At 42.4% G+C, this 27,109-nt stretch overlaps 1 protein-coding gene across 2 annotated transcripts in view; it reads right to left on the reverse strand.

Annotated features, from left to right (window-relative positions):
• The window catches only part of SNX29 (sorting nexin 29), a 1,353,458-nt gene that overhangs the window by 917,723 nt on the left and 408,626 nt on the right, over nucleotides 1-27,109 (reverse strand). For both annotated transcript variants that reach the window (XM_069210178.1, XM_069210180.1), the window contains one exon: nucleotides 9,040-9,103. In XM_069210178.1, the coding sequence (XP_069066279.1) occupies nucleotides 9,040-9,103 (64 nt within the window). The remainder of the gene's footprint in view (nucleotides 1-9,039; nucleotides 9,104-27,109) is intronic.

Below are 27,109 nucleotides of genomic sequence, written 5' to 3' on the forward strand. Positions count from 1 at the left end.
CATGCTGTGGGGGTAGTCTGCCTCCTCTCTGCACTAGAAGCTCCGAAGAAATCTCCCGTGGGTCGACGGAATCTTCCCCCTGCAACCGCAGGCACCAAAAAGCTGCATTACCGGTCCCTTGGGTCTCCTCTCAGCACGACGAGCGAGGTCCCTCGAATCCAGCAACTCTGTCCAAGTGACTCCCACAGTCCAGTGACTCTTCAGTCCAAGTTTGGTGGAGGTAAGTCCTTGCCTCACCTCGCTAGACTGCATTGCTGGGAACCGCGACTTTTGCAGCTACTCCGGCCTCCGTGCACTTCCGGGGGAAATCCTTTGTGCACAGTCCAGCCTGGGTCCACGGCACTCTAACCTGCATTGCACGACCTCCTAAGTTGTTCTCCGGCGATGTGGGACTCCTTTGTGTAACTTCAGGTGAGCACCGTTTCACGCATCTTCGTAGTGCCTGTTTCTGGCACTTCTCCGGGAGCTACCTGCTGCTAAGAGGGCTCCTTGTCTTGCTCGACGTCCCCTCTACCTCCTGGTCCAATTTGCGACCTCCTGGTCCCTCCTGGGCCACAGCAGCGTCTAGAAACGCTGACCGCACGATTTGCAGCTAGCAAGGCTTGTTGGCGTTCTTTCCGCGGGAAAACACTTCTGCACGACTCTACAAGGCGAGAGGGATCCGTCCTCCAAAGGGAAAGTCTCTAACCCTTTGCGTTCCTGCAGAAACCGCAGCTTCTTCTGTCCAGTAGAAGCTTCTTTGCACCCGCAGCTGGCATTTCCTGGGCATCTGCCCATCTCCGACTTGCTTGTGACTTTTGGACTTGGTCCCCTTGTTCCACAGGTACCCCAGATTGGAAATCCAGTGTTGTTGCATTGTGGGTTTGTGTCTTTCCTGCATTATTCCTCTAACACGACTTCTTTATCCTTAGGGGAACTTTAGTGCACTTTGCACTCACTTTTCAGGGTCTTGAGGAGGGTTATTTTTCTAACTCTCACTATTTTCTAATAGTCCCAGCGACCCTCTACAAGGTCACATAGGTTTGGGGTCCATTCCTGGTTCGCATTCCACTTTTGGAGTATATGGTTTGTGTTGCCCCTATCCCTATGTGTCCCCATTGCATCCTATTGTAACTATACATTGTTTGCACTGTTTTCTAAGACTATACTGCATATTTTTGCTATTGTGTATATATATCTTGTGTATATTTCCTATCCTCTCACTGAGGGTACACTCTAAGATACTTTGGCATATTGTCATAAAAATAAAGTACCTTTATTTTTAGTATAACTGTGTATTGTGTTTTCTTATGATATTGTGCATATGACACTAAGTGGTACTGTAGTAGCTTCACACGTCTCCTAGTTCAGCCTAAGCTGCTCTGCTAAGCTACCATTATCTATCAGCCTAAGCTGCTAGACACCCTATACACTAATAAGGGATAACTGGGCCTGGTGCAAGGTGCAAGTACCCCTTGGTACTCACTACAAGCCAGTCCAGCCTCCTACAGTAACCATACCAACAGTGGCACTTTTCTACAATATTGCAATTGTATTAATGTGGTATTGTAAGAAAGAATACAGTTGTTCCTCGATTCTACTGTAAAAGTGATGATTACCAGAGGAGTACCATCCATAGTCACATACGCCCCTATATACCAGTGTTCACTCCTGTAATGGATACATAATGGGCCCACTGTACCTAGAGGGAGGACCCCTAGGCTAAACTCAATCCATATCTTAAGTTCAGTCATTGCAGTTGTTTTTCTTTTATGGGGAGTAGTTTCCGAAGTGGCAACTTCCTTAATTCAGTACTGTCATATACAGAATTTTATTTTCCATCCCTCACTCAGCTGATTCCAAGGAATTTAATTGTTAAGCCCATGTACAACAGGGTGGAGGATGAAACACCCATCTTTGCTCAATGTGGAATAATGTTTGTGCTACATTCCTATCTTTTTCCCTTACATGTTCTATTACCGACCACTTGAAATCATCCACTCCGTGTCCAGCCTCTGTAAAGTGGTGCATCATCTTCATTGTTGTTATTTTGCACCTGTGTTCATTAATGCGTGTCTTTTCTGATCTTGTGGTCATACCTACATATCCCAGTCCACATAGGCAAATTATTGTATATACCACATTTTTTGTGTTACAGTTAAAGAAACTTCTTAGTTCCCATGGCTTTTCAAGCCCCAGATCCAGGAGTTTCTTACTCTCTATTAGATGGCAGATATTACATTCACCACAGGGAAAATGTCTCACTACCTTGGGGAGATTTCAGTGTACCTTTTGTTTCTACCCTTTGTGCCTTCAGTGATCTAGTATGTACCACTCTATCCTGTATGCTGCTTGCCCCTTTGAATGAGAACATGGGTGGTTCCAGATTCAGTCCTCCTGCTCTCAAAAATCTCCAATATTTCCTAATGATTTTTCTGTACCTTGTTAGATAGAGGGCTATAGGTTGTCACACGTATTAGCTTGTTTTCTCTTTCCTTCGTGCGTGTTTCAAGTAAGGAGTCCATATCATTGTCTGCAGCGGTTATCACCTTCTTGGGATAACCTCTCATATAGTTTCCTAGTGAGGATTTTCGCATGTGTTTTATAGTCTGTTGTCTGTGTGCAGTTCCTTCTTGGATGTTGGAGTTGGCCCACTGGGAGGTTATCTTGTAATCCCCTTGGATGGAAGCTCCCATATCGTAACAGATTCTGTCTGTTGGTTTGTAATAGACCTCTGTATGCAACTTCCCTTCAAATGTACACATTTTCAAGTCAAGGAAGTTCAGTTCTGTGTTACTTATGGTACTTGTCAGTCTAAGGAACCGGTCTATATTATTCAACCATGTGCAGAACTCTTCTGCCGCTTCCTGGATCCCTACCAAATCACCAGAACATCATCTATATATCTTTTCCATGTCCTTTTGTGGACATAGATGGGTTATCCTTGCAAAAAGTATTTGTTTTTTCAAGATAATAAACGTAGAAGCAGGCCAAGCTAGGGGCGAAAGTACTGCCCATTGAAGTCCCATGGATTTGTAGGGAAAAAAAATGAGTCAGTGCCATATGTGCACAGTCCAGCACAACGTCTTATGGTGTCTTTTAATTCCATGGACTCACTTGTAAGATACTGTCTCTTACTTTCAGTGTCCCTTTGTGGGGGATGCTGGTATACAGCGCCTCCACATCCAGTCCAATCAGGAGCTCTGACTCGGGAGCAAATTCCATCCCTTTTAACAAACAGAGTACTTCTTTCATGTCTTTCAAGTAGGTTGGAGTTCTCTGTACCATTTGCCTAAAAAAGCAATCACAAAATGTTGATAAGGGTTCAAGTGCTTAGTCTATACCAGATACAATAAGCTGTACGGGGGCGGATGTTTCATTTTGTGGACTTTAGGTAAGATATAAAAGTACAGGACTTTAGGGTGAGTATTCTTAAGGAACTGGGCTTCAACCGCAGAGATCCAACCGTTATCCAACCCTGTAGTAACCAGGAACTTAATCTCCTCCACTACTTCCGGAGTAGAGTCGCATTGTAGACTCTTGTAGTTCCCCTTCTGGTTTAACAATTTCAGGCATTCCTGTCTGTACATCTCCATTGGTACAATCACAATGGATCCTTCCTTGTCTGGTAGTTTTATAATAATCCCTTGCTTATTTGAAAGTTCAGTCATTGCCGCTTGCTCTGCATTCATGATATTCTGATAGTGTGGACGAGTTATACCTCCCAAATCATCAATAGACTTATTCACTGCTTCTTCAAAGGCCAGGACTCCCGCAGGCATAAGATGGGTTGGTGGTGTAAAGGTAGATTTTTTTTTCCAAGGCCTGTATCAGTATCTGTTGTTTCATGCATCTCAGTTGTATCATTAAAAAATACTTTCAGACAAATCGTCCGGTGGAACCAGGAAATTTCACTTCTTAATCTGAAAACATCTGGTTTTGGAGTTGGGACAAAGCCTACATCTTTATTTAGTACAGTCAATTGTGTTTCAGTTAACTGTTTTTCGCTCAATTTTATCATGTGATTTTCTTGAGCTGTCATTCTTTGCTTGTGCACGGACCCTCTTCTGCTTCTGCTCATGTTGCTCCTTGATCTTTCCATCTCCCTTTTCCTCTGCCTCGTCTTCTCCCTAAAAAAGGTTGTCGGTATGGAGGCTGCCAGGTGCCCAATGGAGGCATAATTGGCTGTGGGAAACCGTTCGCTGGAGGCCATCCCCTGTTGTGTTCATATTATGGCATCGGGCCTTGACAGCTTTGTGCACTACAGTTCCCCACCTATTCCTTCCTCTCTTAGAGATACTGTCTGAACTGTCTGAATCTAAGGATGAATTGTTCCTTGATGATGAGTTGGAGCTTCTGTCTTCTTTACCCTCATAATCATCCCTGGTGCAGGAGTAGCTCTTTTCCAAAGAGAAGTTCTTCAGAGCGTTTTGAAACTTCTGGATTTTTTATTTTATCAAATAATATTTATATTCGTTGATCAACTTGTTATTTTCTTCTATTTTCTTTTTGAAGGCTGTTATGAGTACTAAGGTCTTCAAACTGTTCTCACTCGTCTTTATGGGGATTAATAAGCTATCTGACAGTTTTACCAGGACTATCCAATATCTAGTACACTTTCATGCTATCAGTTGCCAATCTCTTTCGAACTCCTTATCCTCCAGGAAAATCCGAGGAGAATTAGACACCATCAGACCTTTCGGCCCGCATTCTCTCTCAGATATTCTGTAAAAATCGCTACATGTAACAATGTTTTTACCTGTTTCCTTTTTTAGTTCTGTCAACATGTCCGAGTCACCTATTTGTTGCATATTCTGACTTGTTGTTGTGTCCCCCAATAGTGATGGAGCCACAAATAGGGAGGCCACTTTGTCCTCATTGTAGGACAGGCCTAGACAACGAAGGGGTGGGGTTTTAAATCCCTCGCCCTGTGTTACTATAGGCAGCAGAGGCAGCGCTAAGAGGGTGCCCGGAATAGGTGGCAACTGCGCACGACACGCTTTGATGAAGTAAGCTGGTGGCGGAGAGGGTTCATTCATGTGAGCTATTTCTGAATGGCAAAAAATTGAGTTGCACACTATGTATTATAGTCCCTTCGGGCTCAGTATACGACCTCCCTCCGGTGGGGTGACGAGTCATTCTATTATCCCAGATGTGCCCGACAGAGTGTATGCTGGTAAGCGTAGTAATGTGAAGAGGATGTGAACACTTCGGAGTAACATTACCGGCACCATAGCATGACTATACATTAACAGTGCGAGCATCGTACCATGATAGTACGAAATGTGAAATTGATTTTTTGGTTTGTGTTGACTAAAAAATAGTGGTACTTCAAAACCATAAACGGGAAGAAGCTAATTTTTAAACCAGCACACGTTTCTGACTAGTATCCCTATTTGACAAAATGTACTTGGAAGGGAGTGTGAGAGTACAGGGAATGTGCATATAACTCTTGTATGACACTGTGAAAAGACATGATTTCAACAGTAATATGGGAGGATGGTTTACTAGCAATCCTCTGGTTAAGGTGTGTAAACATGTTTGGGAATTATTCTGTAAGGAAAATGTCTGTGAGAATGCCTATCCCTGTGTAATATCTGAATACAGCACCTGGAACCAGTCATAAAAACATTGGCAGGTATTGACATTAAATACCTGCTGTCCTTGTTGTTGTTTTTTTTTATTTTTTATTCTGACCGATAGAATGTGACAATAAAAGGGACTCCATCCCCAAGTGACTGATGAGGGCTTGCCCCCACAATCGCAGGGAAAGTTGAACTGCATATTAGGTTTTAAACTAGTGCTGTGATGACACCAGTTTGTCTTGAACAATCACAGTTTGATACACAGAGTGCCATGTGCAGTGTTACACATGTTTGGGTGTTTCTGGTTCCACGGGAAATGGTATTATCCTTAAATAAGGATGTGGAGAATGATTTAATAGATTTTTTCTCCCCTCTATTTATGTTTATGCCTAAGAGACGCCTAGGTAGAATTTAGTCTTAACTAGTTGCATTTATGAGGATACAACATATAACTGGCTATAGGATATTAGGTTACGACTTTTGCCCTGACGAAGACCACAAAACTTGCTTGAGAAAATAGATTCATAGCAAAGGAGTTGTAAGAGGTCAAAACATGTTGGCAATGACATATGATAAGTGATTAGGGTGTAGTGATCTTTGCGATCTTTGTTACACCATTGAATTGTTTTTAACCTTATCTCGGACCGTCATAAATAAAGTAGTATCTTAAGATAGGCACAAACGTATTTGTAATTATCTTCTGTAACACTGGTTCATATTTACCAGAAAAAGACTTATTCTGATCTCCCTATCTAAATAGAAGCTGGTTCTCCTGGGGGGCTACCATTGAGACACCAATCCAGTACCATCTTAGCACGGTGGGATGGATTGGCTTATGATAAAGCATGCCACTATTAGGTAGGGGAGGCCTTTCCATCCATAAAAGAATATCCTTCAGTGAGAACTGGGAACTGTACGAGTGATTGACGGCAACCTTAACCCACTCCATGGTGTGAGATGAGTATCTTTTTTACACACATTAGATGGGATGCGTCAAAAATAAGGCTGCAGAGGATCGCAGAGGAGGTGATGCCTTGCAAAATAATGTGATGTGTCGATTTTTCCGGCGTGGTGTAAATGATGTGTTGATTCTTTCTTGCGGGCAAGTTGATGCATCGATATCCGAGTGCGCAGCCTTGGCTCCTTACTGCGGTGCAGGGATATTTTGACACCCAGGGACAATGAGTGGACAACCCGATACGCGCTTGGAGGATGAAACAAGTGCTGCCTTGATCCGGGAGGCGATGCAGCTATTTTTCAGCCACGAGACAGGTGCTGCATCGAGTTTTGCAGGCGTCGCATCAATTTTTCAACGCAGTGGATTTCCTCTCTCTGGTGGCTTTAATGCCCCTGGGACTTCTTAACAGGAAACAAGCTCAGTCCAAGCCCCTGGAGATAACTTTTGTCCCTTCCAGTGTGGTAAGGGAGCAGAAGGCAGCAGGGCAACAAGAAGGAGAGCAGTCCTTCCAGAAAAGCAGTCCAGAAGAGTCCTTTGGGAAGCATTGCAGTCCTCCTGACAGAGTCCAATTTTAGGCCCAGAATTGTTTGATTTGATGGGGTCACAGACCCAGTATATATATACACACCTATATGTGCCTTTTAAGTGGGGGAACCTTCAAAGAGTAGTTTTGAAGTGCATCAATTCCCCTTTCAACCGAGTCCTCTCTGCCAGGAAACTGTGTTTCTGCATGCTGACCCAGTGGGAAACTCATAATAGGACCAGCTGGAAGGAGACCGCGCTGGCGGTCTCCTGAATGTGGGGGTTTGGTGGGCGCCCCTTTTAAACCACCAAACTTGTAATGAAGCCCTTAGTGTTGGTTAGCCTCAGGAAGTTAGGGCTCCCCAAATCACTTAAAAGACACTAACATTTGCTTCATGCTGATCCTAGTTGACTGTGTGCTGGGAAGATTTGAAAGCATCAACTTACAGAGTCCCTCCTAGCTGTCACATTAAGCAAGGGTGTCTCTTAACCGCACTATTAAAATCAGATTTAAATAAAAAGTTGCACGAGATGTGTATTAATCTGTGCAGGAAAGTGTTTTTTTTTTTCGCGGTGCCCTATATGTTTTATCCTGAACGATGATTCAGCATTTTGTCTTTAAGTATTGCAGGATTGCTGAACATCACACTGCATGTGTCTAGAAAACGGTAACAACCGTTTAATTCCAAGTGGCATATCTGACCTGTTACGAAGGCCACTATAGTATGGGACAGAACTGCCTTTACCTGCATTTGATGCATGCCAGTAGCCACAACAGGGGTGAGGCAGAGACAGGCTTCCTGTAAACCAGACACACAACACATATATTCAAAGCAAGGGAGCTCAGAGGACATTTATCGAAAAGAAGAAATACATGATAATGTCTTTAAAATAAAAGAATATGTAGAATAGTAGCCTGCCTATTGACCATACATCGTTTTTTCACTAATTACTCCAAACACTGAACGTTTATATTTCCCAACTTAAGTTCTAATGACTTCAAACCAATATACCTGCTCTGAGAAGCTACCCAGTCAAACAGCAGGGGCTCGATGGCACATGGGGTTTGGTAGGACCCAGTGCTTAATTTGTGCTTGCTGTTTCCGGTGCTAAGCACCGGCACTTATTTTTGAGGGCCGGGGCTTATTGTTATGCCTCAAGCATTTGCTGCGAGACACATATAGGAAAGACGGATAAAGGGAAAAACGAAAAAGCGTCACAAAGGGTGAAAGTAAAAAGCTGCAAGAGTGAGCTGAAGGGGCAGCGAGTGGCTTTATATGGATTGAAGAGACCCGACATGGGTTCAGGATTACGCAGCCTCAGTATTCCATGTTCACACATTTAATTACAGCAGCCGCGTGTTTAAGGGGAGGGCTTTGGGCACCGGCACCTTTGTATTTACAAATTAAGCACTGCTAGGACCACTTGGGGATCAGAGGGGAAAGATGAATTGGACATAGGCGGATTGAAGGAACATGAGAAAGCGCCACATCAAGATCAATCCCCGTCCGAAAAGTGCTAGTGTCTGTGTGTGGAGCTGGCAATATTTACAGCAACACTTCCAGCCACAATACTCGCACTTGTAGAAAGACAAGGTCTGTCCCAGCTGCCATTTTGAAAAAGTGAAGAAGCCTTTTGCAAAAAATTTATCAATTAGCCACCTCCACATGTAATAGGCATTTCACCTAGCATGAATTGCAATGGAAGCTCTCCTTTGGAAACTTAAGAAGATGCAATGAATCCGGGCTTCTACAGTGCATTTCTTGAACGATACCACAAGACCCTCGTTGCTTTAAAACACATCAACTGCAAAACATAAAAACTCTATTGCAGAAGGTTTGGAAGAACAATCAACATATAGTGGATCCTCTTACAGCTAGTAATACATTATGATATTTCAAACGGTTTCTTAGATAATACATGAGTGATGGTTCTGAACATCAGGCGTCATAACGTTTTAGTACTAAGTAGGACTGAAAGTTTACAGAAACTTACTTGCCCTGTTCCTCCAGTTCATCGTTTCTTGTCATCATCGCTACAATCACTTGTCGAAGTTCATCTGAGGATAGGATTAAGAAACAGCAATTAGCTAGATATCCTCCTGACATCAACTGAAGAAGAGAGCATTACCTGCAGGCGAACACTGATCAGAAAAACTGAGTACCGGCACTTTTTTATTTTGAGAGGGAGAGTACCAGCACATATCTAGAAAAACGTAATTATTTTAATTGGAGAGTACCGGCACTTCTCGGAAACAAGCGGGTACTCTGGCACAGAGTACCTGCACTTTATTTTTTCCATTTCAAGCACTGACTATTACACTGAGGAGAAGAAAGCAGTAACCTGTCAACAGCCGAAAGTAAATCAGGAGATCAAAAAAAAAAAAGAAAAAAAAATTAAGGACACAAGCTGCGCCTAGTATCCAGTAACTTGGAGGGCGTCGTCTGTTGGAGTCTGTCAGAGTTTGGACGAGTTCATCCAAAGAGCACTAATTCGGGATAATCAGAGTACCAACTAACATTTGCATTGTTACAGCAAGGCGCAGCGCAGGACATAGGACACAGGCCACTGGCCCCTGACCAGAACAATGGCTAACTACATCAACGTGCCACAGCTCCAAACTAACAGGGAGATTAAGCAACACCCGCTTGGGGTATACATAATTATAGTCGCCTGCAACCAAAGTCCATTATGAGGTCAGGGAGACTGAGAAATCCATAGCAGCACAAAGGCAAACATAAGAAATCCAACGTAAGGGCTCTGCCCTTAGTAAACATAAGCAAAACTGGGGGACTAGAGAGTCAACCAAAATTCACCACCAAGTTTCAACTTTTAAAAGATGCTGGGGTCCCTATCTACTCAACAATTTCCCCAATGATAAGGCTGCCAGCTCCACTCAACCCGACAATCATCATTCATGGGAAAGATCAATTCCCGAACCAGACCCAGGGTAAAATACCACCACAACAGTGGCAGCCCTCTTACTTGACCATTCACCTAATTGGCTCCATGAGACCCCAAGCAAATGTCATGGAACTTCAAACTCAAATGCAGACTGCACAGATAAAATAATAAAGGGGAGCCCTCAGGGCTAACGTCCAACAAAAGAGATTAAGACCGAGAATGTGAATGAGGACATCAAATGAGAGGAACCACAGGAATCAGAAAAAAGCCCTATAGAAATGCACCTGAACAGTCAGATGGCTGTAACTGGACACAAGTCCTCGATTCAAGCAAACATGGAGACAACCACTAAGCCCAAGGATACAATTACGAGGCCCTGGGAAGCTGGGAACCAGCCAGAGGGCAATATGGACAGGATTAGTTCAGGAAGAAGCCTCCTAAAACTGCCTGGAGAACAAATTAAGCAGGCGGCAGAGTGAGGTCAAGGAAAGTCAAGCAGCAATGTAATAAAAGACGTGACCCAACCTCTAGCAAGGAACACAGGCTGTATGGAAGAAAGTGCAGAACACTAAGACTTGACACAAGAAGAACAGAACATGTTACTGGCCTCATATGCATTGAAGGCACAGAGGAAACTTCATTTCCTGTAGGGGACGCGCTGCATGGTAACAGTGCAAACCAACTGGACCAATCTAACAACACTGTCTGGCCTTCTCTGTTGATGACCATTCAATCAACTGTCGAGGCCCTGGTCTATCACTGTGTTAAAATGGATGTCCAAATCGAGGTTCTTAATACTGTTGCAGCCCATGTGGCCGGAATGGATGGCAAAATTACAGAGTTCAATAGGCTGATTAGAAGAGCTCAAGGTGACACAGTACGACTTACCCCCAGATATACATGCTCCCCAGTATTGGAGAAGTAAAGTACCCTACCTGAGTTTCTGGGGGAGGTAATGGAGGTCCTCAAGGCAGCCAAGAAGCAAGTAACAAAGGCGGATCTGTACTCACAGATGGGGTGGGAAGCCTCTAGCAGTTCCACCCTGGCACCAGAACAAATAATACTGCTAACGGATGGACCAGCCCTGCCCTCATTAGATCATCAGGCCAGTTTATTTAAAGCCCCATTTACAATGGCCAGCATGCCATCAAGTAGAGATAACCCATCACAAGAGCAAACCACACTGACAGTGGACAGGCCTGCACAATACTCCCAAACTCTACGGGTCAATTCGCCCACGACGTCCAACATAATGTATAGAATGGTGACAGATGGCTAGCTGTGAGGGCAGGGGCCGAGCCCAGGAATGTAAACACTATCACAACCTCTCCAACAATGGGCAGCATGTTTATAGACGGGGAGGTCTTGAAGACAAGAGCCGAGCCTAGAACTGAAATAACGCTGGGGCGATTAGCAAAAGGAGCGACTTTATGCAACCTCAAAAGCCTACAATGGATGTTCAACTCCTCTCTGGTAACTAGTAAAATGGACAACGCAAACTCTTTCATCTCTCAATAAGGAAAACCTCCTTCAGCAACTGCAGGAATCACAAGTAAATCAAAGTCCCAAAAAACTCAAAAAAGTAAATCTCAAAACAAAAATCCTAAAATAACCAGGCTTCAAAATTATATTTTTGAAATGTCTGGCCAAAACTTAGAAGGATACAACAGTGCCCTTTCGCCACCAACTGAATCGCCTCCAAAACGAAAACCTAGAGGAAACCAACAGTTCACGTTCTCCATGGCACGGACGGAGACTCAAAGGGCCTAAGCCCGGGGGCCCGTCACTGCCCTTGAGCCACGCTTCAGGTACACACACACACACACACACACACACACACACACACACACACAAGATCACTCTGTAGCCAGCTCCTCAGAAGTTGTTGACTCAACTGAAATGAAGGTCAGAACAACAACAGCAGTTTTCAGTCATAACATGGGTGCCCTAGCCGAAGCTTCTAGGGGAAAAGCAAACTTTTGACAGAGCTCACTCTCCATTGACAGCCCCAGAAACATCTAATCATGATCACCTAGTCCTCAACCATGCTCCTAGGAGACAGATACAAGACCAATCTGTAGCCAGCCCCTTAAAAATCACTGCTCCAAACCACACGCAGGTGAGGACAATGACAGCAGTTTTTACCACGGCACAGACACCCAAGCCGCAGCGCCTACAGTAAAATGAAACCGTGACAGAGTACTTCCCCTGCTGACTACTCTGGAAACATATAATCATGACAATACAGCCCCCTAAAATGGATGGAATTAAATACCAAAATTGGGGATGATTTCTCTCACACACACCTTATCCAACGGATCCCACAGACTACTCAAAATGGGATAAGAAGCAACACACTTCCCCCTGGCATGGCAAAAAAACTCTGATGTTTAGAAATATACTGCCATAGAAACTTCATACAGGCAACTATTTTCAAGCAGACCCAGTCCCCAAAAAATCATTCAAGGCTCCCGGGGTCCTAACAGCGCCAAGGGCCATGGAATCTCAACCCACCCCATACCTGCAGAGAGGGATGTCCCAAGGGAACTGGGAGGAGGGTCTCCAAGTATAACTTTGTTCCCAAATACTGTTCAGTTGGTAATGAAGATACTTTAAATCGAGGAAATATACTGTGACTTCTAAGCCAAATCCCAACATTAGACATGATTTACTCCACCGAAATTGAAACAGTCTAATTCATCAGCTCAGTTTCAGGGCAATTTGGAGACTCAACTAAAGTTACCTGGAGATCATCTGATCAAATCCATTCTCAAGGCAGATAGATCTTACTCGAGCTCACTCCTAATAGTGGCAGGAGATTTCAATATGAAACTGCTTAGCCAGTCTTTGAGTAACTAAGTCATAGAGGCCAAGGATTGTTACTGGAACATTCCCATACAAATTAAAACGAACTTGGGCAGGAGGGACCCAATGTGTCAAACCCTCCTTGGCAAACTAGGGCACCTGGGTCTACAGACTCTAAACAGCTGTTTCAGTGGGTATATCTCACAAGTGAACTAGTTTTAGTCAACACATAGAAATTCATTAATAGCTTATGCGCTGGCATCTCTTCTCTTGTTAAGCTAAGTTGCCTCTTTCAGAATGGGCTTGCGATCAGAAAGTGACCACCTCCCTCAGGAACTGGAACTCTTTTAAACTGATCATGCATAATCCAACAATAGACCTATTGGGGTCTATTTATTTGACTGACCTAAAAAGAGTTAAATGGTCCCAAGAAACAATATAGTCCTTGGCTCGTGAGGCTATTTCTCATCTTCTTAAGGCCCAACAACTAGATTGTTGAGAATAATGGGAGGTCTTCACAGAACGTTTTACAACACAGTTGCCTCAAAAGTTACACCATCCAGAGTCCAATATCAACCGACTCCTCTGACTAGTATAAAATCCTACAAGGTAGGAGCCTTGAAACAACTAAAGCAGAAAGTCAATAAGGCCCTTTGGATATTTTGTCAGTTTCCATCTAACGAAGAACACATGGGCAACATGAGGAACACCAAAAAGGAATATATACAAGCCAGATGGGTAATAAAGAGGCAAAACACTAAGATCTTTAGGGTTAAACTCATTTGGGATCTTAATCATCACAATTCCAACAGGTTCTAGAAAACGGTAAATGCTTTAAAAAGCACTGCTTTTGGCAAGCTGGAACCACGTATCCCAGAAGAAGTCTGGGTTGCCCACCTAAACGCCCACTTCAACCCATCGACCAACTCAAATTTAGCTCTGCAAACCTCAAGGGCAGCACGTCAGGAAAGTTCCGGAGCCGCTGTGGAGCCATCAACAGGCTTTATCAGTATTTCCCTTATTAATGCCAAAGTGGCATATTGGCGTAGAGTCATTGGGCGCACCACTGGCACACCAGCCCCAAAAGGAATTCCTCAGGCCATCTACAAGACAGACCCGACAATCTGGGACGAAGCAATGTGGCCACTCTTTAACCACACTCTAACAGGGGCCTCGATTCCAGCCTTTTGGAGAGGGTCTATATTCACACCCATTTTTAAAGGAAAAAACACACTTAAACCTGAACATTATAGGATAATTGCTCTCATTGACAACAAGGTGAAATATTACACTGCCATTTTACATGGTCACCTTGGTGAATGGGCAAGCACGAACAACATCATTCCTCTAAATCAAACAGGTTTCACAAACAATGCTGGCACTACTACTAGTTTGATGGTTCTGCCATTAATATTTGACTCCTCAATAATAAAAAATCTGCTACATTGACTACAAAGCTGCCTTTGATTGTGCCAACCGTAAAAGGCTAAGGGATCAGCTAAACGAGGTAGAGCATCCCCCGCTCCTTCTGAGACCGACTGAAAACCTATACTCTAACACATGGGTTAAACGTCAACTAGGCAGCAGAGCCAATTTATCAAGGGCTAACCCGACAGCAAGCAGCCTCAAGCAGTGGTGTGTCTTGGCACCGACACTACTCAATTTATTCTTGGTTGATCTTCTCTCAGCTCTGTCTTTCGTTAACTTGCACCTTCCGAAACTAGGGATAATACACCTGTCAAACCTTGTCTTCGCTAACGACCTGGTGCTATTTAGTCAAACCAGGGTTGCCATGCAGCTCCTTTAGGGTGCGACTCAAGAATATGCCCTGGCTAACGGCTTGAAAATAAAAACAGTAAAAAAAACAAGATTATGATCTTAGCTGGAAACAGTCAGAAAGGGAAAGTCAACTGGTATCTTCACGGAAACAAGCTCGAGGAGACAAAGGATTACAAATATCTCGGCCTCCTATTCGACAACAGAAGCTCTTTTAAATTGCAAAAAGAGGAAATTAAAATAAAGGGGATTGTTCATGTGGCTGGGCTTTCTGCTGTGTTTAAGAACTTGAAGGGGCAGTCATTCAGTCCTATACTGGGAATCGCCAGGCCTCAAGTAGTACCAATCCTGGCATATGCCTCTGAGGCCCTTTGGGGGAGGGACATAACAACTTTGGGCACAACAGTAACACGTATAAACAGACAAATCTTTCAGCTCCTCCATCACCAACCCAGGTAAGTCTAGGGTTTGACCTGGCAAAAGAGTCCCATGCGAGGAGTGTAGCATTCCCTCTCTTCTGCCACAAGCTCAAACGTGCCGCTGCACACACACTGAACTACCACATATGGGAGGGTATCATGAAAAGGCCACGTTCATCAGCGAGCGCCTACCTCAGGGAAATAATTACTCTGTTTGGGCTGGCTGATCTGTGGGATGTTGCCGCAAGACATAACCCTTTTTGAAAAGCTGTCCATAAAATCATGAAAATAACTTCTTCATTAAACGACAGGGCAGCTCTAGAAAATTGCTTGCATGCCTGGTCCACATTAAATAGCTATAAAGCTCTAAGACCGCAGGAATATCTTGGGACAGCCTTAAACTGCAGGTCACGAGCACATATGTCAACAATCGTCTAGGAATTGTGCCATCCTATATGCACAGAAGCCCCTGGCTAAGAACAGAAGGGGCAAAGAACTGCCGACTATGCGGCTCTGCAACTGAAGACCTGATGCACACCATCTGTTTTTGCAGTTCTACTTTAGATATTCGTCGGAAATGGCCGCGCCCCATCTGGAATCAGTTAGGGATGCGCACTTGCAGACAAGCCGTTCTGGCATGCTTTAATTCAGAACAATGCTGCATACCTGCTGGGAGCAGAGAGAACTTTAAAGCAAGTAAAAGCTACCTAACTGTTACCAGGACACGAATTACGCCACCTCTTTGCTCGTGGTGTCAGTGCATTTATTGTACTACCATGTCGTATTTCAATGTAGTTTTTTCTGTTTATTTTTATCTCCCTAGTTTTATCTTTTTTTTAAAGTCACCTTTTTCCCTTAAACTGTTTTTATTGATTTTGACAGTTAAAAATAAATACATTGCAATGCTCTGTTTCAAGATGCTTTCGGTCTAAGTTGGCTATTGTACAAATCAGTATTGCATGGAGATTACATAGGGAAAAAATTACCATATATATTCAGCTAGTCATTTGGAATGCCGTATCCGTGAAACAAACAGGAGCTGTACTGTAATCCACCCCCCCAGGGAGGAGTAGTAAAATTGGAACTAGGCTATAACAATTTCAACAGTACAATTCTCAAAACAAGAACGGAAAGAACTTCAAAGGGGAGGGGAAAAAGAGGAAAATATAAGTAAATAGCAAATTTGGCTGGCCTAGAAGAAGCATATAATAGTCGTTTACAATAGGTAGTGTACTGGTTATAGTTTGTTCGATATCGTGTAGTGATAAGCCCAGGTTGTGGTAATGCGGCGGGAGAAGGGTCTCAGATTTGGAACAGATGTGGGGGGCTCTTCTATGTGTGGGGCAGGAGAATAAAGGGAGGCCCACGGAGACATAGCATATCAGTGGGCACCATATAAATTCAAAATCTTTACGGGTATCCGTAATTTTGTCTGTCAAAAATTCAATGGTGATACCCTGACAAAGGCGTGCATGCCATTGCGATAATGAAGGGGCAGTCGTTTCACTCCAGGCTGCAGCCAGGGCCATCTTGGCGGCTTCCAAACAGAGCCACATATGAATCTGTCCCCAGCCCCCTCCCTCCAGGTGTGAAAGGTACACAGGATAAGGGCTAGCATGAAGTATTTATGAAAGTGTATTGGGGTATGTGGGGAAGGAAAGGTCGTTAATTTATGGTTACTGGCAACCTCATCCCATGCTTTCAGTGTCGTTCTAGTGGGGGTGCTCAAGTATGTGTGTGTGGGGGGGGGGGGCTTGAGTTCCAAAGCAAGTCATATATCGTTTTCCCCACTATCGCTCCATCCATGTGAAACCAGTGTTTGCCTGACTCTTGTAATGACCATTCTGTAATCACTCTAATTTGCGCCGCCTTGTAGTAGAGGGGGAAGTTCGGAAGTGATAATCCTCCTTCCGTTGTGGGGAGGGTCAAAAGTTTGTTTGGAAGCCTAGCTCATTTCTTCTGCCAGAGAAATTCTGTGAGCTTTGTTCGCAGTGATATAAAGAACTGAATGTTGACTTCCACTTGAAGCCCTTGAAATTAGGTATAGAAGATACAGCAGAATCATCACTTTGATAATATTTATGCATCCTAGCCAGGTTATGTATAGGGGGGTCCATTTCGTCAAATCTTGCATGAGCTGACATAGGTGTAGAGGATAGTTGGCCTTATATAGGTCTTCTACCCGCGTGTGTGAGAGTGACACCTAAGTAAATAATCTCTTTTTTCTCTATACCTAAAGGTGTATTGATAGTTAATCTTCCCATGTCCCTTGGTGCGACCGTCAGGAAAATTCACCTTTTTACACTGTAAATGCACTTTGTGAACTATGTTGCACTTGTGCTACTGAGTTCTCGTTTGAATCTGTTTCTTTTGTATATTGAAATAATTTTAATTAAACTAGACAATAAAGTATTCTACCACTATTGCATTCACAACTCGACCTCTTAATGTGCCGGAGGAAACAGCATCTCTGGCCACAGCAATTATGGAACTGCATTCTGTCACTTTTCTAAAATGCTCATCCCCTCACAGTTATATGCCATAGGGATCACTTTCTTATGAAAATGTCACTCTTTATTTTTTCAACCCAAGAATAATTCATCCTCTCTTCTTATAAGTTAGGTCATAATTTATTCTTAAATCCATTTATATTTTTTTCAGTCTTTCTCATTAAAGCTTCCTCGCATAGCTCTTCGCCAGGGAGAATGCAACTGGAAGCGGTTTGGTGGTCCTTCATATTTCACAAATCTGCCTTCTATTCACTCTTTGCACAACCCTGATATGAATTCTGCTACACAGCAATATTATCTTTATTTTAATACTGAGCTTTCACCTTAACACAACCATATTACCTCTGTTCACAATCAGCTTATGCCTCCCTATTCCCCTCATCCTTGCTTCACTCTTCCTCATATTAAGTCTCTAAAATTGATAACTTTGGGACTCTTTAACACGGTTGCCTCTAGTTTACCAGCTTTTTTGGAGGACTGCCTGAACAAGTGATACCTTTGTTCCTACTTCTGAATGTGATCTTCATCACTATCCTTTCTATTATCCCTAGCCACCCCTCTAACATATTTATTTTGTGTAAGCTCCTTGAGTGACCCAACCATTCGCAACTAAATTATTTTCGCCACATCTTCCTACTTCCTTCATTCTTCAGGACCAAGTCAATTTTCCAATTACATGGGTACCAATTCACTCTTTCAGCCTATCAATTGTACAGAAACTTACATTCTTCCGGTCACTGATTTTGTTACTTTTATTTATCAGGCTAAAAGCTCACTTCTTTTTCTTTCTGACTTTTCATTCAGTTAATCAGTCTAGCCTCTCTTTTCGCTTTCCATTTTGAGCATTCTGTATGTTGCTCATAATAGGTTATCCTGGCATTTGTCTTATCACACTTAAAAAGTCGACTGGATTGGTCAATTTTTCTCTTTATTTTGCTTGCCCTAATTTGCTCTTTAAGGCTATGTCCTTGTCCTTCTCTTCAACATATATATAAATTCATAGGTTGACCTCTCATGTTACTTCCACTTGAATGATTCACAGATCTTTCTGTCTTTCTCTACTCTTACATCTCAGTTGCATTACTCGTGTTGACCATCCAGGGATGGAAGACCCTATAAACCATTTACTCACATCTTAGTAACACTGAATTTTTTTTCTTTTCAGCTTCTTCTCCTCATCCTTGTTTTTTGCCATATTTTTGTCAGAGGATATCCTTTATTAACTTAGACTCCTTCGAATACCCTGTTCAAGAACCACGGAGCAAACAGGGACTAATAGGCCAAAACAAATGGGGTTGAGGTTGTTTGCCTCTGCTTTCCCAGGGTCCATCCTAGTATGGCTTTGGGCAGTGGGCCAAGTACAACTGCTACAGCACTTGACTCTCAGTAGAAGCAATGGTGAGCAAGACAACAGCAAAGAGAGTAGTCCCTCAAACCAAAGAGAGAAGGGTTCACCCAACCAGCCAAAATGACAAACTACCCAGTTGCGGGTGGTTGTCCTTTCATGTTTCATTTCCAGGCTGCTCTACAGACAGCCTTTGTGAAGAGTGATACGTCTCACAGCAGGGTAATCTCCAGCCTGGAGTACCCACAGCAGAGTCATAAAGAGGTGTGAGCTTTCTGCACAGCCAAACTGAAGGAATTTCAGGAAAGACAAAACACTAGGCTTGACCAGGGTAGCCACCTTCACCTTGCACAACAGAGCCTGCTGCCCCACCCTTCACCATCACCATCCACCAAATAGCAGTGCTGCCGGAAAATTAATATTCAGCTACTTGTCAGCAAAAGGCTAATAAAAGTTCTAAAGAAGCCTTGTCCTCACTTTGGCGTCTAGATCGCCACTGTCCAGCTTCAGGTATGTCCACTATATACTTAAACTCTCAGAGAAATAAATCTCACCAACATCTTGTGCAAAAGGCCAAGCCAGCACAGGCATATCCAAAATGGATCTCCCAGACCTCAGTGACTTTGGTTCACTAACACACACTGGGCATGTACCACCTGGCCATAAATATGCACAACATATACTTGTAATATTAGCATGAGGTTTGGGGTAGATTCAAAGAGGCATAACGTTACACAAGTGGGTCAATAAGCCTCCACACCAGTCTGGTCAAAACTACTGCCACCACCACTCTCTGTACTAAACCCACAGCAGAGACAGAATACCACAGTCTGTAAAATGAGGAAACATTTGGTGTGCCCTGCCGGGTCACGGAAAATGTCTAGGAAACCTTGCTTATTTCAAGGGTTAGGCTTAGGCGTCTGCACACATACTATATTAGTCAGAGGGCTAGAGCCAAAATAAAAAAGCAGGATACATAATACACGAAGTTGGGCACTCATGGCAGAGGAGCATGACTGTAACCCATGTAAAGGACATTCCCATCCCAATACGCCTCCTCCTTATTTCCCCACAAATAACAAGTTCCCTACCTATGCTGATTTCAGCTTTTCACTGTGTTCTAGGTTCACTCCTACCTCACTTATTTCAGACCAATATATCAGTAATCTCTCTATTAGATTTAAAGTCTGTATTATTACTTTTTATTTATGGCTACTTTTTCTCCATATATATTGTATTTCTCTGTATTTTGCTTCTCTTCAATGACTTCCAAGCTAAGGAAGTCCCTATCTCTTTGTGCAGACTAACCTTATCTTATTATGTAGAAAGTTATTAATATGCCACAATCAACATGCGTCACTTGAATCTTGAGAATTGTTAGGTGCCTATTTTATTGTATATTCCTCTCTATCAAATGGATGTTAATTTTTATTCTTTATTAGTTACATTACATATTTACTTTTTGATGAAGATGACGTGAAGCTTTGAATCTGTATTCAATTTTGAGCATTTAAAATTATTTCTTCTTCGTGATCAGTTTTCAAGGAACATCTATTAGCTCCAGCCTCATGAGACTTCCTTGCATCTTCTTTAACATTTATATATTTCTTTTTTTGCTCACATATTTTACAGTTTCTTCAAGTGGCAACTTTGGTAAACACATCTTTTAATTTGAAGAAGTACATTATTAAATGTAAAATTAATTATCATACAAATTTGTCTACGAGTCTGCTACAAAGATCCAGCTCTAAACTGTCCCCTACAATTCCTCAATTTCGGAGGACTATCAGACAGAGATTTTCAGCTGTCTCAAGTATCCAAAATCTCTGTGAGAAATTAAAAGCCTTATAATTTCGAGGTGACGGGTAACTGCTGTTCCTGGCCACATCAGAATTAAGAGGCCACTCTTGTGAGCCAAAGAGATACACTCACTATTTATAATACACCAAAATATTTTTAATGGTTTAAAATATTCCCAGTATGAGATATTGACACATAACAGACTTAAAAGTATTGTCTAAAAACGGATTCAAACCTGCAAATTTCAATTGTCAAAATCATGACCATCCCACTCATACAAAGACAACTTAGATATATGAAAGATTCACAAAGTTTGCTCATTTAATAAATTAATGTTCAATATGGTTAGTGGGGTAAGTATTTTCTTATAATTAAACAACTGATGTACAAGGTGGGTTTGTTTTGGATTTCAGTGACTGTTAAAGTTGTCATATTAGAAAGGACTATGTAGCACTACTTACTGCATGCAGAAGTTACAACTATAAACTGGCATAGAAGAAGAGAAGAACTAAGAAGCAGAAAACTTGGAGCATTAGTAATTCCATTAAGGGTATGTAGCGAGAGGCACACTAACAGAAATGACCGAGACAGAAGATATGAGGTGCAAGATTGAATCTGGTCTTTATTTTATAGCTCAATGAATTCCTCTTGTGGAGTCAGTTTGTATCCACAAGACCTCAGGGAAGGGAATGGAAGGGAAGGGAACAAGGGAGTGAATGAATGACAGGGAATGGTAGAGGAAAAGAGAGAGGCAGAGAAAGAGAGTTAGAGAGTCAGGGTGATGAAGATGCTATGCTGGCAGCCCCACTCACTACCCAATATTAATGAATATTATTTAACAGAACGAAAGATGCTGATAACTGAAGGAATAAAGAATCAATTATATGATCAATACTCACATAACGGGCCTCACTGAGACCCCGACATAGGGTCTGCTAAACTGCTGGGGCAGAAGAGGTCCTACGCCTGTTGGACCTTGGAGGCCAAAAGTGATTTCAACAACACAGCGAGGTACTCTTACTGAAAATGGCCAATGTCAGGAGCACACCATGCCATAATGGCATGAAGGACTGGTTGCAGCTTTTTTGGTTTTCATAGTGAATCTCTAAGATTAGGTGCCTTTTATAAGGGAATATTATTAATTACAGAGTAGTTCAGGCCTTGTTGGTCGTATGGCACCAATATCCTGTCATACCCCTTACTCTTTTACTATCTCACATCTAACGGAGTTTGTGTGCAAAAAAAGCGCATATTCAATATGGAATCATGACAGCAAAGTAAAATAAATAAAAGTGCAAGCGTGATTAATGAATAGCATGAGTCTATCATAAAAACAAATAGAGCACAGTTCCTAAACAAAAAAGTTATAAACAAGAAATTAAAATTGTATCATGTCAGTAATATAAATACATCAATAACACTATCTGCTACAGCCTGCAACCCTCATCTGCCATGTGGCTTCTGGCCACAAGCCCTAGAATGTCAAGTGATCCTGAGATAGCTCAACAGAAGAGAAGCCATAAGGAGGGATGTGTGTGTGGTGAGGAAAGGAGTGCGGTGCAGCGCCACCATAAAGAGTCTGAAGTAAACAGTTGACTCCTGGTTTCACTCTGTGAGAGTGAAGAAAGGAGAGCCATGGCTGGGCTCTGGTCACAGATGTGCGTGATGGGATAGATAAGGACTCTGACGGCCATCTTAGGTGGGAATTAAATAATTGAAGTGGTAAGGGAATGTTATCTTTATCTCCTTTTTGGATTGGGATTAGTGTGCGAGTTCACTAACCAGGAGCAAAGAGAATTGGGGATATCAAACCTTCTTGAGGTTGCAACCATTTTTGTGGCGATTGAACAGCACTTCACAAATGGGTGTCCTGCGCCCCAATGGAGACTGAGCTTGCAGTCTGATGCAATATTCTGAGGTAAACCCGATCTGCAGAAAGAAAAGTCAATTAAGTGACAAAGTCACGGTCAGGCTCACACTTGGACCTGAGAAACAAATTTAAAAATGCCTTTATTTCATGTGCTGGAGAAAAGGATGCTTTGTGTTTAAAATCCAAGTAAAAGATAAATTAATGAATGTGACAAAACGTTTGATAAATAACTGTAGCTTTGAGAAGTAAAATAGAATAGTCCCTGAGACACTGCAACAGAGAATTATGAACCTTTGAAGCTGCTTGGAACTGGACCTACAACAGAGTGCAGAGACTGGAAAAGGTCTATATATAAAAAAGAGCAATCAGGTCATGCAAGTAAAAAAATGAAGTGATCACTAGCATGGAACTGCGCCTGTGAACATCTCATTATGAAATTACCTGCAAACTCCTAATATACACTGTTAAGGATACTCTTCTAAACAAACCGCTTAGGTGACAAAATCCAATGAGTCAAAAATAATTTTATTTTGTTTAGGCAGAAAAGACGAGACATTCCTAGGCCACATATTTAATGTTGTTCTTGTGGAATTGAAATTGTTCAAATAAGTGAAACTGATAACCAAAGAAGAGGTAGGCTTACTCCTTGAAGAAAGCAGTATAGTTAGATAAAAATGAACTTTCATGTAGGGGGTTCTTCTGCAATGACGGCTCTACATTTAAGGAGCAAAATGAAACGTTTGTTCATATAGCACATCATAATAAATACAGATCGATATGCTTAGGCTATTAAGATGCTGGATTGTAACCAGTAGCACGAAGTGCTGTAATCGTTTATAGTTCTGTGTTCATGATGGTTTTAAAAGTTTTTTTCCCTACTTCTTCAGCCACCATAGAACAGTTAGAATTCGCTGACCATCTGATGCTATTTCAAGTATACGAAACAAAAAACTCAGCAAATCTGTGCAACACTTGTTATGATAAATGGTCCTCTTAATCACACAAGTGACCCTGAGCAAAGTTGAATTTAAAGATCTTTGTCAAACTCAATATATGTAGTAGTGTGGACGCTTCATTAATCTTCTGGTGTTATCAGACCCAACCTGTCAAAGCGATCCCAGTTTTAACAGCATGCCTTTAAATAAGAAAAAAAAAACCTTCTTCCCTGCTCCAGGTTTTACACATCCTGAAAGAACTGCGAGGACTATTAAGATTAATCGAACAGTAACTGGACACAAACTAATGCAGAAGCATGAAAGCGTGTAAAGAAAATTGCACAGGGACTCTTCTTTGTACCGGCGCTGATATTACAAAATGGATGTAGCCTAAATGAGATAATAGGGAGACAAACTGGGTTCCCCAAGCAGAAACCTGCGATGTGGGTTTCAGAACTGCATAAAAATGTCAAACTTAACCAACTTCCAACAAGATGTATCTTGTCATCCGTGGAACAAGTACTTGGACTAAACCAGTACTGAAAATGGGATATCCCAAGCCCGGAAACCCACAAATTAGTTATAACGCCTGCGTCAGCAGAAAGGGCTTGACGTCCAGAGGGACAGAATAAAGAGGGTTAGGGTTGTGTGAAGTACAGTCAATAAAGACAGCCTGTGGTTTGCCAATGCATTTGCGTTATTTTTACAAACTCTGCTGGCGAATTGTAACTAACTTTTAGTTGATTTTTTCCGAGAATTTCTCATTCTCTTTTAATTATATACTGCAGTCATCTGCAATGTACCCATTCCATCCCGCATTCCCGCTCAGTCATTGCTCTGATAGCCTTATTCATTTTTAATATATAAAATTTGCATTTTTTTTTTAAAGTTCACAATTTATGGAAATGTGCAAATTTGGCAAAATGCTGGTTGTGCCTTAATCTAAAATACTGAAAAAACTGAAAAATATCTAGGAATTCACGAAATTAGAGCTCCAAAAAAATATTTAATTATAATAATGACTTCTCTTGCTGTTTGTCCACTAGATCTCTCCTTTTCTCTCTGGAAAATATATTTATGATGCTAGTTTGCCCCAAATATTTGATTCCAGATGGCAGAAAAAAATGACTTCGGCCTTCATCAGCCATTTACCTCCCTTGAAAAATTAAAATGTGATTCGCAAATTTATACAAATTCACGATTTCAACCAACAATGTATACAAACGTGTTAATTGTTTCAGGTCCACAAAGCACGAAGTTACACCAAAAAACAAAAATCACGCTTTCTTATTAAAGTTCTGCCATGTTTGGATTAATAACGTTCTACATTTTTTCTCTGAGGTCCGCATGGGCAATTGCTGGTTATATAAGAAGACTTAATAAAAAAATGGCATGCTATGATTATAGCATCATTTTGAGTTGTCTACAGGCACTGGAGTGTATGTTTAAGAAGGACAAGGTAGATGCAATCCCGAAAGCTCAAAAGCAAATAAATTAATGCCTGTGTAACTGATTGCCCTGAATGAAAATGTTATTTTATCTTGGTTATATTCTTTCAGCCATCCATCTGGCAATGCCAGCCAAACTTTCTACAACTGAGCTGAGTTAGATAGACAGATTCATTTATTCGAAATAGGAGCTGTGTATCATCAAGGTAGTACAAAAAAAACCAATCCTTGACCTTCTGAAAAATGTGGCAAGGACAATCATGAACCCAATGAATCGAGTTGGCCCAAGACAAAAGCCCTTCAGGACCCCACAAGGAAACTAACAGAACATGGAGTGATCCACTGCCAGAGAAACTGCTTGCTCAAATTTGGCTAAGAAAGAACAAAAAAGACAGTGAGCAAAGAACAAGTTATTTGCCTTCAGTAACACCTTATCTGATCCAGACTCTATCTAGGCTATTCATACCTTAAAATTATCCCCAGGCATCAGACTGGATCCAGAAATTTTTCTTGAGCACTACACCTGCACGTAGGTGATGTTGTTCAGCTCCGTATGGCGTAGTTGGCGCTGGAAGTGACGTGCACAGTGCCTACATAGGCGCCACCCCAGCACCCTGACGGCATTTTCTTGTGACTTTCCACACCAGGAGAGCAGAGCTACTGACCACTGCAGTGGAGGGTCAGTAAGAAATTTGCAGCTAATAACTGCAGCTACTCTCTACTAGATAAGTCATTATTGAAGGGAAGTAACTTGCTCATCTGATAGAGAATTCTAGCCGCAGATTCCTTACCATAGAATAGATCCCTAAGCAATACCTGCAGGTGGACCTGCAAATCAATTTTGTACCAAAAAGTGCTGCAGAATCAAACGGGCAAAGTGCCCATCTCTACGTACCTGACTGTCCATGCAGTAGTGTTTGGTAAACATGGGCAGAGAAGCCCCCGTTGCTGTCTGGCAGATGTCCAAGACTGGAACTCCATGTGCTAACGCAGTGGCCGCAGCCTTATCTCTGATGGAATGAGCATGCAAACCCTCAAGAGGTTGCTTCTTGGCCATTGCGTAGCAGATATTAATGCAGAGCACAATCCATAAGGAGGTGGTTAACTTCTGCACAACCCTTCCCCTCCTCGCTCCGACATACCCCACAAAGAGTTGACCGTTCACTCGGAACTCTTTTGTGCGGTCAAGGGAGAACAACAATGTTCTTTTTGGGACCAGTTGGTGAAGCCGCTCATCTTCTTTAGAGGAATGTGGTGGAGAATAAAAAGTAGGTAGGGTGATGGTCTGGCCTACATGAAAGGGAGTGACAATTTTCAGCAGAAAGGTAGCTCCAGTTCAGAGAACCAGCTAATTTGGGTAAATGTTCAAGTATGGAGGCTTGAATGACAAAGCCTGAAGCGTATTGACCCATTAGACAGATGTGACTGCCAACAGGAAGGCCGTCTTGATGGTAAGGAGCCTGAAAGAACAATTAGGCAAGGGCTCAAAGGAAGTGCACATCAGGAACGTCATGACAAAATTTAGGTCCCACTGTGGCTGTGGCATAACAGATAGAGAAGGAGGAAACTTATGCTGCAAACCTTTCAGGAACCTATAAACAACAGGAAGTTTGAAGAAGGATGGCTGATCAGGCAACGGCAGAAAGACAACACAGAAAAATAGCCCTTTATGGTGCCCAGAGCAGAGCCATGCTGGGCAAGGGAAAGAATGAAGAGAAGAACCTGAGAAAGGGGAGCAGAAGGGGAGGTCAACCTGTTTTTGTGCACACTCTTGTAGAGACTCCTGTTAAAGTAACAAAACTGCTGGATATGGGTGGCAGCACCACTTAGAGAGGGGAGCTGTTAGAAATGGGGTCTCTAGTTGGCAGTTGGTTTGCACCCCAAGAAGGGACCCTCACTCTAGTTAGGATAAGAGAGATACCCGGCTCAGATAACCCCTACTCACCCCCTTGGTAGCTTGGCATGAGCAGTCAGGCTTATCTCAGAAGCAATGTGTAACGCATTTGCACATAACACACAGTAATACAGTGAAAACACTCCAAAAAGACACCACACCAGTTTTAGAAAAATATCCAATATTTATGTTATGCTAAAGATATGAATTTAGTAAGATTTAACTTAAAAATATATTTCCTTGAAGTCGATAGCTTCATCTAGGGCTATCATGGAGTCATGATCAACGAAACCATCAGTTGAAGCTGGTGCAGGGTCACAGGCCAGCTCCGGTGTTGAGGAGACCTGCAAACAGTACCT

Source organism: Pleurodeles waltl, chromosome 10, assembly GCF_031143425.1.
Source record: "Pleurodeles waltl isolate 20211129_DDA chromosome 10, aPleWal1.hap1.20221129, whole genome shotgun sequence".
In the NCBI taxonomy this organism is placed as follows: Eukaryota; Metazoa; Chordata; class Amphibia; order Caudata; family Salamandridae; genus Pleurodeles; species Pleurodeles waltl.